The 18,338-nt window shown below is 31.9% G+C and overlaps 6 protein-coding genes and 1 pseudogene across 7 annotated transcripts; 5 read left to right on the plus strand and 2 right to left on the minus strand.

Moving 5' to 3' along the window:
- Positions 1-423: 423 nt before the first annotated feature.
- Positions 424-1,920, minus strand: TVAGG3_0167270 (protein ubiquitination; the record flags this gene model as incomplete). The annotated part of the gene is made up of 1 exon (XM_001322607.1): positions 808-1,896. The coding sequence occupies one exon, from the start codon at positions 1,894-1,896 to the stop codon at positions 808-810; it is 1,089 nt and encodes a 362-aa protein (XP_001322642.1).
- Positions 1,921-1,982: 62 nt separating this feature from the next.
- Positions 1,983-4,037, plus strand: TVAGG3_0167280 (annotated as a pseudogene). Its single transcript has one exon — positions 2,909-3,756. A coding segment is annotated over exon 1 (848 nt).
- A 792-nt stretch (positions 4,038-4,829) lies between these two features.
- TVAGG3_0167290 (ATP-dependent RNA helicase protein) lies at positions 4,830-5,366 on the plus strand (the record flags this gene model as incomplete). Its single annotated transcript, XM_001322609.1, has 1 exon — positions 4,830-5,366. The coding sequence occupies one exon, from the start codon at positions 4,830-4,832 to the stop codon at positions 5,364-5,366; it is 537 nt and encodes a 178-aa protein (XP_001322644.1).
- A 140-nt stretch (positions 5,367-5,506) lies between these two features.
- Positions 5,507-7,210, plus strand: TVAGG3_0167300 (tissue development protein family; the record flags this gene model as incomplete). Its single annotated transcript, XM_001322610.1, has 1 exon — positions 5,507-7,210. The coding sequence occupies one exon, from the start codon at positions 5,507-5,509 to the stop codon at positions 7,208-7,210; it is 1,704 nt and encodes a 567-aa protein (XP_001322645.1).
- Positions 7,211-7,295: 85 nt separating this feature from the next.
- TVAGG3_0167310 (tissue development protein family) lies at positions 7,296-8,930 on the plus strand (the record flags this gene model as incomplete). Its single annotated transcript, XM_001322611.1, has 1 exon — positions 7,296-8,930. One exon carries the CDS (start codon positions 7,296-7,298, stop codon positions 8,928-8,930), a length of 1,635 nt encoding a protein of 544 aa, XP_001322646.1.
- Positions 8,931-9,129: 199 nt separating this feature from the next.
- Positions 9,130-9,819, plus strand: TVAGG3_0167320 (Nbl1 / Borealin N terminal family; the record flags this gene model as incomplete). The annotated part of the gene is made up of 1 exon (XM_001322612.2): positions 9,225-9,695. One exon carries the CDS (start codon positions 9,225-9,227, stop codon positions 9,693-9,695), a length of 471 nt encoding a protein of 156 aa, XP_001322647.1.
- Positions 9,820-9,914: 95 nt separating this feature from the next.
- TVAGG3_0167330 (aggrephagy protein) lies at positions 9,915-16,972 on the minus strand (the record flags this gene model as incomplete). Its single annotated transcript, XM_001322613.1, has 1 exon — positions 9,915-16,961. The coding sequence occupies one exon, from the start codon at positions 16,959-16,961 to the stop codon at positions 9,915-9,917; it is 7,047 nt and encodes a 2,348-aa protein (XP_001322648.1).
- Between the last annotated feature and the right edge of the window lie 1,366 nt (positions 16,973-18,338).

An 18,338-nucleotide genomic window follows, 5' to 3' on the forward strand; every position in this document is an offset into this window, starting at 1 on the left:
GGCGTTTATACTGGAAAAATAGGGTTTTTCAGAGGGAGCAAAAAATGCGCAAAAACGATTATTTAAAATTGAATTTGCACATTTTTGTGTATTTGAAAAATATTGGAGTTGGCCATTATTAAAAATCAAATCCATTAATAAAGAATAGCAACAGTTGCATATGCAAAAAATATAAAAGAAAAAATTCATTTATTTTTGACTACTTTATCTTGCTTAACTTATTCCTTCAAGCGTTTATTTATTCATTAGTCCAATGAGTGGTGAAATTAATAAGATTATTCAGCAAAATCCTCAGATTAATGAAATCATATTGAAATCTAAGAATATATTTCCAACAATTTACAATATTATTGTAGATTTATCACTTTATGATAGCAATTGATAAATATATATATATATATATAATACATTTAACGTTTCATGGCCTTTTTTCGATTAAAATTATTTCATGAAATATGGATTTATCTAAAAAAGAAAACAATAAAGGAGATAAAAAATTATCAATAAAATTGGTATCCATTTCAAGAATAATCCCAACGTTCTTAATAAAAAGCAGTGTGGCTCAGGAGCTGAAGTGCATCCTGAAAACCGAAGCAATTTCAGGATTATTTTGCCATTTTCACTATTATTTGAATATTGAAGTGCATAATCTAATGCCGTTTTTCCATTATTATCTACTTCATTGAGTTTTACACGAATTTCAACTAAATATTCAACAACATCAAGAAATCCATTAATTACAACCAAATGAAGAGATGTATATTTATTTAATGTTTTATCGTTCTTATTGCAACCGCATTTAATTAGTTATTTGACAATATTTAGATGACCATTTTTTGATGCAAGAATTATTGGAGATTCTCCATAAATGTTTTTGACATGGAGGTCTAATCCAAATGAAATGAGATACTTAACTATTGCAAAATGACCCCGTATTACTGCGATCATTAACGGTGAACATCCATCATGCGTTATTTGAGCTGGATTTCCTCCCATAGAAATAAGATATTTGACAGTTTCAAGATGACCATTTAGTGATGCAAAATAAATGCAATTTAAATTTCTAAAATTTGATGAATTTGCATCACAGCCAATACTTATCAAATATTTCACTACTTTAAGATGTCTGTTAGATGAAGCAGCCAAAATTGCTGTACTACGCCTGGTTTTCTTACGCCAATTTTTGTCAAAGCCAACTGAAATCAAATATCTGACAATCTCAAGATGTCCTGCAAGTGATGCTTCAAATAAACAATTTCCCTCCCTATCATTTGTGCATTTGCGATTGCATCCTCCTTCAATAAGAGATTTAGTTAATTGATAATCTCCATTAATACATGCCGCAATAAGTGGAGTGTTTTCATTTCCATCCCTAATTTCACTTAATCCAAGCAAGCATGACTTTCTAATCATCATTTTATCTTTATTATCTGAAATTGTTTTCAGAAAACTGTATGCTGCATCAAAATTATTTGAATTCTTTAATGAAAAGATTGTGGTAAAATCATTAGATGCTCGTATTAATTGTTCATTTGTATTTTGCAATGTTGAAATATCGCTTTTTAATTGTTTGATTTCATTATCTTTTGTACCATTTGATTTATATTTTTCTAAAAACTCTATCAAAGATTGCGATGATTCAAGTTTCAGAAATTTTTTGTAGAAATGAAGAATCTCTAAAACATCATCAAAGCTATTAACAGTAACTTTGGCTGATTTTCGTTTTGATTTTTCCAGTGAAAGAAGTTCATTATAGCTAATTGAATCAATCTTAGCTTTCTCGATAGCTTGTTGGGAAATGCTTTTATCAACGACATCATAAAAAATTCCATCTTCGATAAATGAATGGACATTGTTAGCAATTTGATTCATATCATTAGCATGTTCATAAGACATCTAACGTGAATTAAACTACAGTTTTTAGAACGATAGGACATTCAAATTAAATTTTTGAATTTACAATATCTTTGGTAGGAGTTTTTATTTGATTCATTCATTCCGAAGCACACTTTATCAAGAATCATCTCACCTATCATTTCTGTCGAAGAAGTTAAACCAGAAACAATAGCATCATCGGTAAAAGCATTAACATACATTTTACAATCGTGGCCGGGCCTTTTAGGCTTCATTATTCCATCAAAAACTTTTGAGGACATTGCAATCTGTATTGAGCATGATACAAAATCTATTTCAACCATTCTTGCAAATACTCTCGAAGCTTGGCACAAGAAACCAACTGTTTTGACAGGATATATCGGATTTTTACTTTATCAGCTCCGTTCAAGCGGCCTATACGATATTCTCAAGCAGAAGCTTCCTACAAACGATCCTGCAATCCGTTTACTTGAACCTTACGAGTCATTTGATGCTCCTTATACAGAAAACAAGGAAATCTTCATTTCATCCTCGAACAATGCCGAAATATTACGAGCTACTATGAAACCAGTCCAAAACAACCGAATCTTAATCAATTGTCCCGAATTACCTCAAGATAATACCGGCTGGGACTGGAACTACATCTACAACTACCTTACTATTGTTCTTCCAAACAATCCTAAAGAAGCATACGGAGCTCCACAGACCGTTTTCTACAAAGATTTATTAAATTATTTCAGTGGCCCATTTATGACGATCGAACCTACTCGCACGCACGATGTTGCTGATTCCTTAGTTGCTCTTGTTAAACTCCTTCTTTCCAACGACACTGGTTTGAAGATGCTTGAAAATTGTGTTAATTTCAAGAACGCGCTTACACTTTCAGTTCATTCGCTTAGGAAACACGATTCCCCACGTAATGACAGTACCGCATGGTCTCATTTCCGAACTGTCTGCATGATGATGACTATGTCACAAGGAATTGGAATCCTTCAGAAGTGGGACATCCAACCGGCCCTTATTACTCTTTCCTCGGCAATCACAAACATTCCTTCCGCTACATTTGCGATGTCTATGCTTCAACTTTATCCAGAGTTCGATTTCGCATCTCCCGTCTACATGAAATTCATGTTATCTCCAAAAGTCGAAATCTCCCACATTGCGATTCAATCTCTTCGAGAGAAACGTTTCGTGAAGAACTATTTCGAAACAGCATTCGTTAACTTGATCATTCCATACTTTAAACAACTTGTTTCAACATTCAAACAAGACCAGATCAATCAACGAATTTCCCCAATCTTGCAACTTTTATATGAAGTTGTTCAAGACGATCCTAAAGCTACAGAATACTGTGCAAACGACAAAGAAGTTCACAGCATCCTTTGCAAGTACGGTCCCATTGGATACTCTTACATCTTCTCCACTCCAACAGCTCTGAGCAACTGCACAGTCAGCGATGTTGTCGATTGGTGGATGGAAGACGGAAACAATGATTACTTCCTCGCATTCGACAAAGCTGTTGAACAGTCATTCCTCAAGAAACCGAAACCTGCCGTTGATGCTTATCCAGGATTGACACCATTAGACGAAAAGACTATTGTTCTTCCTCCTCATTTGTTCGGAATGATGTCAAAGTATGAGAAGGGTGTTGAGATTCTTGCTGAACAAGTTCCATATTTGATCCAAATTCTCGATAACAGTGTCAACATCGATGATATTCGTGGTGCAATGTTTGCATTGGCACATTTCGCATCATCCCTTTTATCTCTTGAATACGTGAAGAAGTACAACATTCCAGGAAAGTTACTTGAGACGGCGACTAACTCAAGTTCATTAGTAATCCATTGGATTTCATTATTTATGTCATTTGATATTTTATGAATTGTTAATATATGACAATGTTTCCAAATTGGGAGAGTTTTCAATTTTCAAATCAGATTTTGAGAGAATTTGTAAATTCTATCGTTTTTAATTGATTTCTTTAAAAATGCCATAAAAAAGTAATCATTTCTTGTTTTCATTGGTGTTTTATAAATTAACATAAATTAGCATTAGATATGCATTTGAAAACGTTAAAAATTATTGATTCCGAAAAATTGTTAAATGTTATTTATGTTTCAGTGCTTTACGTAAGTATTAATTTCATTAAAAACATGACTTTTACATGGTATAACAATAATAATACATTAATTTCTTATTTGGACATAGAATCCAAAAGTTCTCTTCCTTTTTGATAGAAATGCGACGTGTGGGCATTGTTCTGATGATTTCAGATCGATATTTTGATCTACCATCAGAATCTCTTTCACTTTCTGTTGTTGATGATTCTGTTGTAAATGGATGATAGTTTCTATTATCATTTACTGATATTGGTCTTCCATTATGGAAATGTGTATTTTCTAAAATTGTTTGTGGTAAGTAAGCGCTAAAGGTGTTTCATGCTTAATAGCTTGTGTAATTTTGATGCAGGGGCAGAATTTATTTGAATAATCCTTTCTCTTTCAACCTTTGTAACGAAATTGTGATCAGATCCGGATCAATAACTTTTTTTTGACTAGTCAAAATATTTTCATTCAAATCAAAAGTGCAAAAGAATATTAATTCATTTTAAAATGATGAGTGATAATCCAGATGAAATAGTTTGTAATAATAATACAGTATACATGGAAGCATCAACAGAATTCCTTGAAATGCTCAAAAAAGTTAATGATCAAACTCTTGTGGATAGGTTTTCAAATAATATATACGGGAAAACTTTTCCAGAACTTTTCACAGACTATGCACAAGAGGCTAATAATATTTTCAAATGTTTTAAAGTATTTTGCAAGGAATCAAATAATCAGAAATTGAATGAATTATAATCGCTAATATCAGCAATCGAAATATTTCTATCCTTCATTTCATCCTTCAAAGAAAACCAAAATTATACTCAAATTTCCAATATTTTCAAGAAAATGTTCTGTTTAGCTATTGAACCAACAAAAACATCGGTTAAACTCAGCGAATTTTTCATTGCCTCATCAAAGCTTTTGTATGCAAAGGATACTGTAATATATATTAATGAAAATAATCGGGAAGTTTTCACCTTTATTCCAATGATCTGCTCAATCCTTGCTTTGAAGAACAATATGAAAAATCCTTTCATCATGATGATTACACAGAAAAAAGATTCACTTGATGAAATAGCAACATCCTTAACTCAAAATCTTTGCAATGAAGCTGAAGTTGAGACTGATATAGCAAAAATGACTGAATTATTCAAACAAGAGAATCATGACAAGCCAATTATTGGCATTTTTACTCCAAGAGACCTTCTTTTGATTATGATGAAATGCGAAAATGATAAAATTGATATTATCAATAAAACAAGATTTTGTGTCCATGATTTTGCCAGAAGATCAGTTTATATGGATGTATTAAACACAAAATTGGCATTAATTTCCCAAAGAATGTCCATTGAAAATCATGTCATTCTGCTAATCAATGTCTGATTCTGCTAATCAAAAATGAATCTTATGAATCAATGTCTGATTTGTTGGTGAAAGGTATATCTTATGAATTTCTAGATTTGAAGAGAATGGGAATACATATAGAAGATTGTAAACTTTTTGATGAGACTCCACAAGAAAAAATGAATTTGATGTATAATGAATTAGTGAAATCAAAAATTCTTGTAAAAACAGAAGGATGCTACTCATTTTTGAATCCATTTTCTTCGAAGAGAAGTGTATATACTCTCACTCCTCTTGGCGAAAAAGTGGCAAATTTCCCATTTTCATCTTACATTTCATTAGCAATTACAACTCTCAGTGAGCAGTATGGAGTTGATGAAAAAATTGCAGCTCTTCTTGCTTCTCTTACAATGTTGATTCCAAACATTACAATAACCAAATTAACCTCGAAACTATTAATCAAGAATTTCGAAAGGGAATCTGATTTTGCAACAATCGTAAAATCATTATTTGATGTTATGATAAACAATGGTGAAACAATTGATCCATTAGATAACCAATTCACACAAAAAATGATTTCTCAAATTGAAACATTTCTCAAAGAAATTGCTAATAAGTTGGGCGTAAACTATGAGGGAATTTGGATACAACTGAAAGCATTTTACGATAGATGCGATTATATTAACACATTTGCACAAAAACTCTTCAAATTGATAAGTGATAACAGCATTGATGGCGAATGGGGTAGAGCAAGAACTAGTTCATTTAGCACAATTTCCATGTTCAGAAACCAATTTTTCGCTAGTTACAATGGTAATGAACTTGTGAATTTTGATAAGAATGACTCATATATTACAATATCACAAAGACCGGGGCAAGTATCTCTTGATTTCCCTTCAAATGCATATATTGTAAATATAACAAGAAATACAAGTCTACATCGTATCGACGGCAGTTTCATTCATATCAATAATGGCCCAAATCAAGGTCCTCATCCGCAGTCCATTGTTATTGAGCAATATCTTAACAATCCATTCTTTACAGCCGTTCTCCAAGGCTATTTGGGAAAAGAAATGAAGGAATTAATCAAAATAAACGGTTCAAATGGAGATGCAAGTAATTATTTCTATATAAGTGAAATTGATTCTGAACACTGTTCATTTAATTTCTTTCCGAGGAATTCAGATGTTGCTGATGAAGTTATCACTGCTGTTAATAATCTCAAATGCCTTGCTCCATATATCGGACAAACGATTTTAATTCAACATCCAACTCTCAAATCATGCATATCATTAAAAGCATATGGAACTGATAAGTATGAAAACCAAATCATTAAATATGATGATACAAAATTGCATCCTTATAATATCAATAAGAACACAATTTCTTTTCTGTTGAAATATATTAAAGAAATTCCGAAATTTGGATATTCAAAATCAATTGCATTTACTGGTGAAGATATGATATTCTCGCTGGATCCTAATGAACCAATCGAAGAAGATGGAGGAAATATTTCTAATCCAACAACGTTTTATGGGTGTAAATCTGTATTCGGAATGAAATCACATCTTGTAATATTATCAGATCAATTAATTCCAGATGAAGTTGAATTAGAATGGGTTGGCGATCATTTTAATGATAAACTACAAGATCAAGATTCAATAAGGAATAAATATGTTGAAATGCATGTTCATAAAACTGCAATTGCAGTATTATATTCTCAAAATAATAACGTAGAATATATCGGGCAATTGGCACGCATGAATTATTTCAATATTGATCATGATCAATCGAAATCGCCTTTAGTCAAAATTATTAACAAGTTCGAACTTGGATGTATTAAAAGCAATCATCTTATAACAGAAGAAGTTGAACAAAGGTGACAAGATACAAGTTAATAATTTGAATGTCGATAACTGCTACAAGAGTCACAAAATTATTACTAACCTTAGAACAATAGTGAAATTCATGAATTATTTTGATGATAAAGGAATTTTGTATAGGAATAGTAACAATAATAATGGAGTCCCTATTTTATTAATTAATAATCAATCAAAATCAATTGAAATTACAGAGCATGCAATGAAATTATTGAAACCGTTTGGATTTCGTTCATATGAAATCATTACTTCTTATGACGTTTTCATTTCAAATCTATCAAAGTATAGATTATCTAATATAGAATTCGAAAAAATCATTTCTAGTTTCAGCAACAAATTCGGAAAAATCATAATTGAGAAATGTCCTATTGATGTGAATTCAAAGAACAACGATATTTTATGCCAAAAGAAGCTTGTTATGATGTCTCCGGCATTCATTAATCCATTCATTAATGAAATTAAAGGAGAATTGTATAAAAATGCTCCAAAGCGTTTGATTATTCCACCAGATGTTGCTCCATCTATTATTGTCAGAGTTCCTATTGTTATGAAAGCTGTTTTCGATTGGGTAAAAGAGAATAAACTCAATCTAAAATTAGATAACGGTGCAATTTTTGGTAAAACAAAAGATGTGGAAAATGCCTTGAATTTGATGAAAGTCAATAAACCAAAAATACCATTCAAAGCATATCCAATTCCTCATGGATATGATATCAATAGATTAGCTTTGAGCAAAAAGAGGTACTATTTTGTTAACAAAGCTACCAAAGAACTATTTGTACCAGACACAGAAACAGATGAAAACATATTAGAGTATCTCCAGCAATTCCAAAATGATACTCAGTCAAAAACAGACAAAACACTAGGCAATGATGAAATTCCTAGCGTTCTTGCAGATGAAATTGGATGCTGCGAAAATCCAGCTACACAATCAAAGAATCCTGTGAATATATTCTTCAAAGATGGAACAGTTGTTTCACGCCCAATTTGTCTCACCTGTGCAAGAGATGCAATTAAATATTCATCACTCAAAAATTTAATTGATCAAAATGATGAGATCAAAATTGATGAATTATTAGAAGTTTCTGAAATTATTGACGAATTCTCATTATATCCTTGCACTATTGATACAACAACGCAAATTTATTGGCCAATTATTCCGTTTTGTCAATTCATGTGGACATTATTGTCATCTCCAATATCTAGTCAAACAGCTCGAGCATACTTCACTGTTATAGTTTCGATTATGATTCACAAATCCCCAATGTTTGTGTTTTGCCCAATTCATCCTAAATACTTGTATAATGCATCAATCAAAAAATGTAGATGCTTGGTTGAAGGATGCAATCAAATACTCTGTATATATTGCAAGCAGTGGCATGCGAAAAATGATAAATGTCCTGCCAAAGAATTACTTACCAAAGTACCTCCAGGATTTCGCAAGTGTCCAAATTGTGGTCAATTTGTTGAAAAAACGAGTGCATGCAATCATATTTCTTGCAGCTGTGGAAAACATTTTTGCTACTATTGTGGCGCTGGTCCATTTAACACAAGTGACGAATGCTATGATCATATGAGTAAGACAGAAAATGTTGAAAGATCGCCTGGTAGGCATTGGGAATTCCCTCCTGATTGGTATAGGTATATTGAGAAACCCCATCCTGTCTCTGATGATGTTTTGAACAGATTTTTTGATGCCTACCCGCAATTTAGGCCTGTATAATTAAAATTTATTTTTTATTTATGAAATTAATATTTTTCAACAGCATTATTCCATGACTTGTTGTCATATAGAAAACTCGTCAAAAATTTTACATATATAATGATGGACAAGCTTCCATATTTAATTATTGAATGAAATCAATTTTCCAAGAAATAAATGAGAAAAATTTATAATTCTACAGGTAGATTGTGGATTAGAAGTTAAACTATAGCATTACGATTATGGTACTTAATATCTATTCTTGATGTGAATCATAAGTTTTATAATTTGAGAATATGTACGTTTAGACATAGTATGTCTGATTGTGATCCTGCTCAACTAATACAAGAATTCGACCAAGAAGCTGCATCTAGGAAAGAAGTCATTCTTAAAAACATGGAAGCTGCAATAAATAACATGCTCAACGCTCTCGAAATATCTTTATTATCAATTCCTGATTCTGTACGAAAAATTCCGATGAAACGGCTTGTTGAGGAGTTTGGTGGTGATATTCAAAAAGCAGCATGCGCGCTAATTCCGAAATCTCCAATAAAAACTCCTACGAAAAGACAAACTACCCCAAAGAAATCTCCAAAGAATACATTATATCAAAATGCTTCTCTTTTAGATCTTTTAAACCAAAAAGCTCAACTTGCGCAAAAATCAGCTGGAAGAAAAACTCCTACAAGAGGGCGTCTTCCACCTAAGTTGCCAGCATCAAGTGCAAGACCTAAAACTCCTACTAGAGAAAAACTTACTCCAAGGAAAATTGCGGCAAAATTATAATACCAATGCTTTTCACTGATCTATCTGTAAAATAATAATAATTCTTTCTATGTTATTTCTAAAATGTTATGTACAATCTATATTTCATCTTTTATTCAGGTATATCACACTTTGCGATTAAAATTTCACTTGATAGATTCAAATAAGAGAGTAATAAAAATAAATTGAAATACTGAAATAGATATAAAGTATTTAATCTATAATATAAAAAAAAATAAATTAAATTATAGAGATAATTCTATCCTGAGTTGTCCAAGCAAAAATGTATGTTCCGTTTCTAACTAATTTCACAATTCCTACAGTCGAATCTTCAAAAATCTTCATTGATTTTGGCATCAATCTCATTCTGTCAATGGCAACAACTTCGATTGATCCATCTTTATATCCAACAAAAATACCATCATTATGTTTGATCATGCAAGTTGCTTCCTTCTGCATCTGCATCTCGCAAATATCAGTGTTGGAATATGTCCTAACTACCAATCTCTTTGGCATCAAAATGCAAAATGCCAAATATTTCTCAATGAAGATAATATCAATGATTCCGTCCATTTCAACTTTATCTAAGGTAGTTCCTCGAATTGGATGCCATAAAACATAGTAATTCTTCATGAATGAAATAGCAATTTGCATTGTACTGTCAATTCTGGATCTAACTGTGTCTTCGAAAACTTTTGATCCAACTTTTCTTACTCCTAAAAAGTCACCAACAATATCTATGAAGTAAACTGATGAAACAAAGTTTGCGTCATCAACAACAATTAAGTTTCCATCTTCGGAACAAGACATTGCTGTAGCGTCATTGAAATATGTTGTATAGCATCTCATGCTGTTGACTTTTTTGATGTGAAGAACAACAGAGTTTTCTTGAGGCATAACAGCAATCTTTCCTCTGCAAAATGCTCCATCAAAACTTTCTTCTAATTGAGAGAAATTCGGTTTTGGTCTAATTGATGAATGTTTCTGTCTAAAAAGCGCTTTCTGTTGTTCTTTGTCATCATCTGGTGTCTTCTGGATCTTTGTTGGATGTGGTTTTCTGAATATCTGTTGTGGGCATTGTCCTAAAGTAGAAATTTGGAGCTCTACAATTGATCTGTCATCAGAAGATGAAATTTTATGAGGATAGCAAATCGGATCGTAGATATTTCCAATATGTTCTGCTTGGGATCCGCTCTGGAGGTATCCGAAAATCAAGTCAATCCAGAGATTGATTTTCTCTGAATTGTTGAGGATTTCGCGATTTGCCATTACGAATTGACAAGGTCCGGATTGGCACCATTTCGGAAGCATAACATCTCTTGTGTTAAGTTTCGATCTGTTGACGAACATTTCTGGTAAACAGAAGAATTCTGGAATCAATTCTTTGCAGTCATTTGGCTGTAATTCACTTGCATTTCTCCAAGAAACTCCCAAATCATGGAATGTCTTTGTAGAAACTTCCCAGCCATTGTTTACATCCCATTCGATCAATGTATGTGGAGGGCATCTCAACAAGAAATGATGAATAGCAGAAGACATTGAATAATGGCTAGGAATAATGTATTCTGTCTTTTTCTCCAATCTCTGTTTCATAAAGTTCTTTGCTCTTTCTTCTCCTATCATTCCCATTGGTTTTTGAAGATCTCTAACATCATTTTGATTCGAAATATCAAGAGTGGCATCTGAATAATTCGAAATTACCCATGGGAAAACAAAATATTGTGAGTAATCAGAGAAAGATCTTCCTGCAGCAAAATTGACACCAAGCAGATACTTGAAAGTTGTCAATGCACTTATCTGCCATTGTTCGGTCATCATTGCTAATGGCATGTTAAAAACTTTATTGTTTATGAACCTGTAATCGTAGTTAAATGCTGTAATAATATGTGGAACATTATTTCCTTGGAAAATGATATTAAAGTCAGTTCCATTCCAGGTATGTATCTCTGCACAGTTGTTCTGATAGTTGTATGTTCTCTTTCTGACAAGTAAAATGTCGGATTTGTTAACAGTGACTGCGAAATGTCCACAGAAAAGTGAAACTTTTCCAAACATTCCCAAAGTCATTTGATGAGAAAGAGCTGAATAACAGATTGGAGAAATGTAATCTTTCATAAGTTTCAGTTCATTCGTGTTCTCGAAAGAAGCTCCAATTAATACAGTTATCTTCGTATTGTCAACAAATGTGACAGATTGAATTGGATCTGAATATTTCAGGAATTTGCAATTGTAAATTTGAGGTATCTGCGAGAACTTTCTGACGAAGCTGTAATACATTGACTTGGTTGAGTTCGACATTGAAGAAGAGCATCTTATTGGTAAGAAAGCACTATTCTTTGAATATTTCTCCAAAGTTGCGAAAACTGTGTATTTCTCATTATAGAGTTTAATGTTGTTTCCTGTTGTGAAACAAATTGTTTGAGGTAATTGATGAGTGTACAATTCAGGTCTTGATGTTCCTACACCAAATTTAGGAAGCTTAATTGGAGATGGTGTTTGTATCAATGGACAATCACCTGGCCATGTGTGCTCTCCCATCATGTAGCAGTTCCTTTGAACGCTTGAAAGTTCGATCGAATTAATTTGCCAGAACAAATTCATTTCATCTTCTTCGATCTTTCTAAGGGAATCATCCTTGTAGATATCAGTGATTGTCTTCAAGATTGCAGGAAACTTATTAACAGACTGTACATGTAAGTTCATTCCGTTATAGATTTCATTCAATGTATCATGGAACTCGAGCAAATAATCAGAATTCTTGAAATTCTTTTGCCAGCTGTCATCGAATTCTCCAAAGAATCTCTTCATTTTTTCCATGCCAATCATGTAAATTTCTTTGTTCGATGTGAGCCAATCTTTGAAGTTTGGAGAGTCGGCAATGGATAAACCTTGCAACAAAGTTAGTAGATTTTCAATGTAATTATCACTTATTTTGAGTGTTGAAACAAACAAAGTAAATTTGCTGAGAGTTTGGCAAAGTAATTCATTTTGTGTTCCAACGAATTGGCATAATCTCTCAAGAATCAGAAGTGTGAATTTCGGATCAGAAAAGACATGTTCGGCAAATTTTCGAATGTTTATAATATCTGATATCAAATTGCATGATTCTTCTAAACTCAAGACATCTAAGATATTATATAAAATCATTCTGATTGCATAGATTGATGATTGGTTCTTTGAGACATTTTCAAGTTCTTTCGACACCAAAATTCTCGCGATTTCTGTTGAAATTGGTTTGATTTCTTTGATGCTTGGTCTGAAATGAACTCTTGCAGCCAAATCAAAGAATATTTCGCAATTTGTGATGTCGTATGATCTAAAGAACTTGTTCAACATGATTAAGCATATTTGAGGAGATGGTCTCAAGTCAACAAATGTTAAACATCTTGCTGCAATGAAGAACATCTTTTTCTCTGTGAAACTTGTAATTAAATCGAACAAAAACTGTGAAACTTTGTCAACCAATGGAGAAATTCCAATTGGTAAGTTTTCTGCGTCATATTCAGGACAGCATTTCCTGATCAGTGATAAAACAGAATTCAAGATTAAATGGTTTTGTGTTTCGAAGTTGGATTTAATTTCAACCGGATCTTTGACTTCTGATTCCAAATAACTTGGAAGATTCCATGAATCAAACAACATGTGTTTCAATTTTGATTGATCGATTATTCCATCAACCTTTGTTTCTTCGTTTTCCTTGAGTGTTTTCAAGTCAAACATCCATGGAAAAACGAAAGAAATCAAATCCAAGATTTCGGGAGTTCCAAGAAGATTTGTCCTGTATCCGACGCAAATACTTGTGAACAAATCAATCAGCATTGATAACTGGTTCTCGAAGAAATTCACTGCTTGATCAATCTTGTTTTCATCTCCACACATTGCAAAATCAGCGGAAATTGTCAAAATTAAGATGAACAAAAGTGCAGGAATTATATGTGGTCTATTAACTTGAATGGCGTTGATAAGGACTTCTACTTCGAATGTACCTGTTAGTAGGGACAATAAAGTATTCTTTAAGCTCTCTGATTCGATCAATCTCATTACAGCGCAAGAGAAACTTATTGTTGGTTTGACATAATCTTTTTCATTTGAATTGATCAAGCAAATTAAATCCAAAATTCTTCTTGAAACTGTCATTGTTGATGTCAACATGATCATTATTAATCTGTTGAACTGGAAAACAGACAATAATTTGTTGTCAAAGTTCATTTTATTTTTCATTATAATGTGATTCAAAATTGAAAGTTGAATAGTTTCATCTGAAATGCAGAACAAGTTATAAACAGCGTTGTAATTGCCTACATCATTCAAAGCAAGCAATAATGAGCTGTATTCTTGTTTCTGAAGCATACGACTGAAACACAATGTTGCCATATAAGCTCGCAATGTGTCATTATATGGTGAAATTTGGCACATTTTATCTGGATACAATTCCCACATTTCGATATCATTTCCAATGTAATGGATGCAACTATTGTAATAGAGTGTTGTTATTAAATCTAAAGTGCTTGTATCCTTGAGATATTCGTGTTTCCTCTTGAATAGTAATTTGATCATTGGCCAAAATGTTTCTCCGCCGCAATTATTTATTTGGTGACATGAAATCAAACATTTGATGTAATCAGAGATCAAGATTGGATCATCCATATCTAAAATGATGTTGTAAAGTTCAATAAGTCTTTCTTTTTCTTGTAAGAATGAGCAGAAGCTCTTGTAAGGAACTTTGAAGCATCCTTTTCCAAACATTTCATCGTCGCCCCAATTTGGAGTTATCAACAAGATTTCTGTTGTCATCTTCATCGAAGAAACACCTAAAGATTCGATCTTCTTCTTGTCTTGTACTTGCTTGGAGAATAATCTGATTGCAGGGCCAATAAAGAACCTTGTCTTTGTTGTTTCATCGACTTTTCCGATTGTGAATGATGAGAAATGTTCAATTGGATCTGGAAGAACAATTTCAACAGTTTTATTTCCAATTCCAACATTTAATACGCATCTTAATAGTTCATTTACAAGATTTATATGCATCAATACCCAATGTGTTGATTCTACTTTAACAATTCCATATATAGTTCCATGGTATTTAACAGTGAAATTATCATTTAGTAAAGTAATTTCTAAGTTATTTGCTGTCAAAATTGTAATTGTTTGGTCAGTGTAATTTTCCAATTTGACCCAGAAAGAAATTGCCTTTGCGAATCTCATTATGTGAATATATGATTCCTTCTTGAATGGCTGTAACTCGAAGACAGGGAAGTGATCTAAATTCTCATTGCACATTGGAGAAATCTTCTTCTTGGAATAAATGAGTTTCTTGTAATCAGAAAATGAAATGTATCTGTTTGTAATGGCTGAGATGATCTGAGACATTTCAATAGTGTATTCTCTTGTCGTGAAATCTTTGAGAGCTTTCGTGTAGATCAAATAGATATCAGCAGGACTTAATACGACATCAGGAGGTAGAGGAACGAAAGGAATCAAAGAAGGAACTCTGATGCACAATGTTTTTCCATCGTCGAAGAAAATAATGTTCCATAAATTCCTTGGTTCGATTTTGAACAAATTGTGGTTTGGATTGAGAGATAAAATCCAATCGGAAATGATCATTGCTGTATCTCCTGTTGTCAATGATTCCAAGAACAATGATTTGTTCTCTTCTGTGATCTCTACCGAGTTAATGATGTCGTCTAAAACTTGTAAACCATTGCATTTGTTCAAGAAAACTAAACATGTGTTTTCGTCTTGCATAAAAACATATGAAATTGCAAGCATGATTTCATCTGTCATAGACTTAAAGCACATTTCCATGAGCCTTGTTAAAACAATGTGTTTCTCTTTGTCTTCGATGATAAACATGGAAAATGAGTTCAAAAACTTGTTTTGATCTTTGAAATATTGCTGAGAATGTAAAATTTGTGTAATAATGATGAATTTCTTGTTCGGATCGTTCTCAGCACCGTAAGCTGATGCTAAACATGGTGTAAGTTTGGTGAAAATCTCTAAAATATGAGCAATGAAATCAGGACTTTGTAAAACAATGAATAATTCCAATAAGTTTCCGTTTTTCAAATCTGTAGGAGAAATTAAGCCTCTCCCTGCTAAATCTAAGCCTTCTGAGATCCACTCGCAATGTTGATCGCTAATTCCATCAAGAAAGTTATCTAATAATGGTGATAAACAGAGTTTTACGTATTTATAGCCTAACGCGCAAAATCTGTTGAATAAAAAGCAGGTACAAGTCTTCATTTCTTCATCCATTGATTGATGTGGTCTCATGAATACTGATGGATCTGTAATAAACTCGATATCGTGTGAAGAAAAGCCTTTTTGAGTAATTACCATTGAAATTGTGCTGTAAAGTTGAACAATGACATTTAATTTCTGATTAGAATTTCCTATTTCTGCCATTATGAAGTTTAATGTTGATTCTTCGGCCTTTTTGGTCAAAGTACATAAATCATAAAAAACAAGTTTGATTTTTTGAGGATTTGCCTGAATAAGTAAATTAAGTATCAATGAAAAACCATTTAAAGATGGAAATATCTCATTAATCGCCTTTTTGGCATGTAGAGTATTCATTTTCAAGTAACTTGTTAAAAATTTTATTGCGGAATAAGCATTTTCGTTTGGTATTGAATTGTTTGATATCATATTGAAAAAGAATGTACATACGTATGATGTATCTAAATCGATTGAATCCAGTACGAATAAACTTATTATTTGCTTTAAATTATCATCAATAAACTTTGAATATTCGACGTGATTGAAGAATCGCTTGCAAGTAAGTAAGAAGAAAGTATTTGTTAAAATTACTTTTTTGTTTTGGGGGCTTTTAAGTATTGCCCTGAAAAGAGTGTTCTTGAAATCATCCTGCACAGCTTTAGAGTTTGAATCTGCAATTAACTTTAAGACGTTTAATAACGAAGGCTCATCTTTAAAGACAATGTCTGCATTTAACCCCTTTGTGGTGATATACAAGCATTGTAAAAAGACATCTTTGTCGATTTCGGGCTTTGTATCATACTGATCAAGATAATAAATAAGAATATCAATAAAAGCAACGAAATCTGGGAGCGGTTCATAGTCTTTTGGAAATCCTTGAAGCATATAAACAGTAATAGCATTAACATACTCCAAACAAAACGAATAAATTGTGTCTATATCTGGATAAATGGGTTGATCCATGTTAAGTCGCTCTGTTATTTTCTTTAATCTATTTACAAATGAGTTCGACGGTAAAGCACTTCCAATGCAAGGTTCTTGTGCTGGATGATAAGCGAAACTCATTTTTAAAAAAAAAATCACTGAAAAAAAAATTATGAAATAAAATTTTATAGAGGTAGGGCAACGATAGAAAATTTTTGGAAAAAAAGTTCGGAGATCTTAAACGTATCATATTCCCTGCATGGTTTGGTATCTTCCGCCATGCGTTGTGCCAAACATATTAACACTTTCCAATAATTAATTTATGGTATGAGTCACAGAGTTAGATTATAAAAAGAAAGTAAATAATTGCAATTAGAAATCATATATGTCGGAAATCAAATGTTGATGAGCAGAAACCTTTTACTCATCATAAAAGAGATAAATCACTAAAGATTTGTATACATTAAAATTTGATATTTGGTGCTCGAAAACTGTCTGATGGGACTCCTCCAAAATGAACCAATCTATCGCTGAGGACCAAATTAGATGATGTGGATGGTGTATTTTCTAATTCTAACTTAGGAAGAATGGGAACAAAACGAATGACGACAACAACATGTCAAACATAGATTAAATATCTATGAATCAATAAAGTATACGTGCATTGAAGGTGATAACAATCACTTGAGGCTTATAACTCTTTGACTAAATTATGCAATAATTAAATATAATCATTTTTATATTTTTATACTGATAGTAATTAATATACTATCCTGCTTAATAAATGGTATGATCAAATTTGTTTGAAAATTTAATTATGTATATGAAACTATGTCTTCTATATAAAAATCAAAATTTTCGGACGAACCTAGATTGAACCTTTATGAAAATCTATCATTTTTGTTAATTGAGTTAATATGAATCTTTTACATATGTATATATAGCATTGATAGCTTATATAATCATGGTTTATTCCATATTAACATATTTTTTCAGTTAAATTTGTTAATAATATCATGTAACAAATTAATTCAAGATTAGAATGTCTACAAAATGCTAACAAATAAGAACAAAATACGATTTCTCGACTTAAATTTTAATATGGAGTAGTTTTTCGTTTAAATCTAATTAAAAATGAATAAAAACTTATCTTGTACTATTTTCATTCAAAGATTTTAATAATGTAAATCATGCATTTTCATAATTCAGTACAGTTCTTTTTAGAATTAAAGTTGATGAGGATGATATTTGTGATTTAAAATAATTTGTTAATGTTCACCTTTTATTCATCACCTTGTGGTATGCCCTAAAGCAATAGCATTATCAATTCTGCTGAATTGATCAACTCAAAATTCCAAAAAAAATTCAAAATTTCAAAAATGAAATTAAACAATTTGAATTTTCACATGAAAAAATCAATTTCGAAAAAAATTTGGAAAATCAAAGTATTTGATAATTAGTCAAATAATCAATTTACATCGTTTTTACTCATAAAAAACAACTAATTTTTGATTTTGA

Source organism: Trichomonas vaginalis, chromosome IV, assembly GCF_026262505.1.
Source record: "Trichomonas vaginalis G3 chromosome IV, whole genome shotgun sequence".
NCBI lineage: Eukaryota > Parabasalia > Trichomonadida > Trichomonadidae > Trichomonas > Trichomonas vaginalis.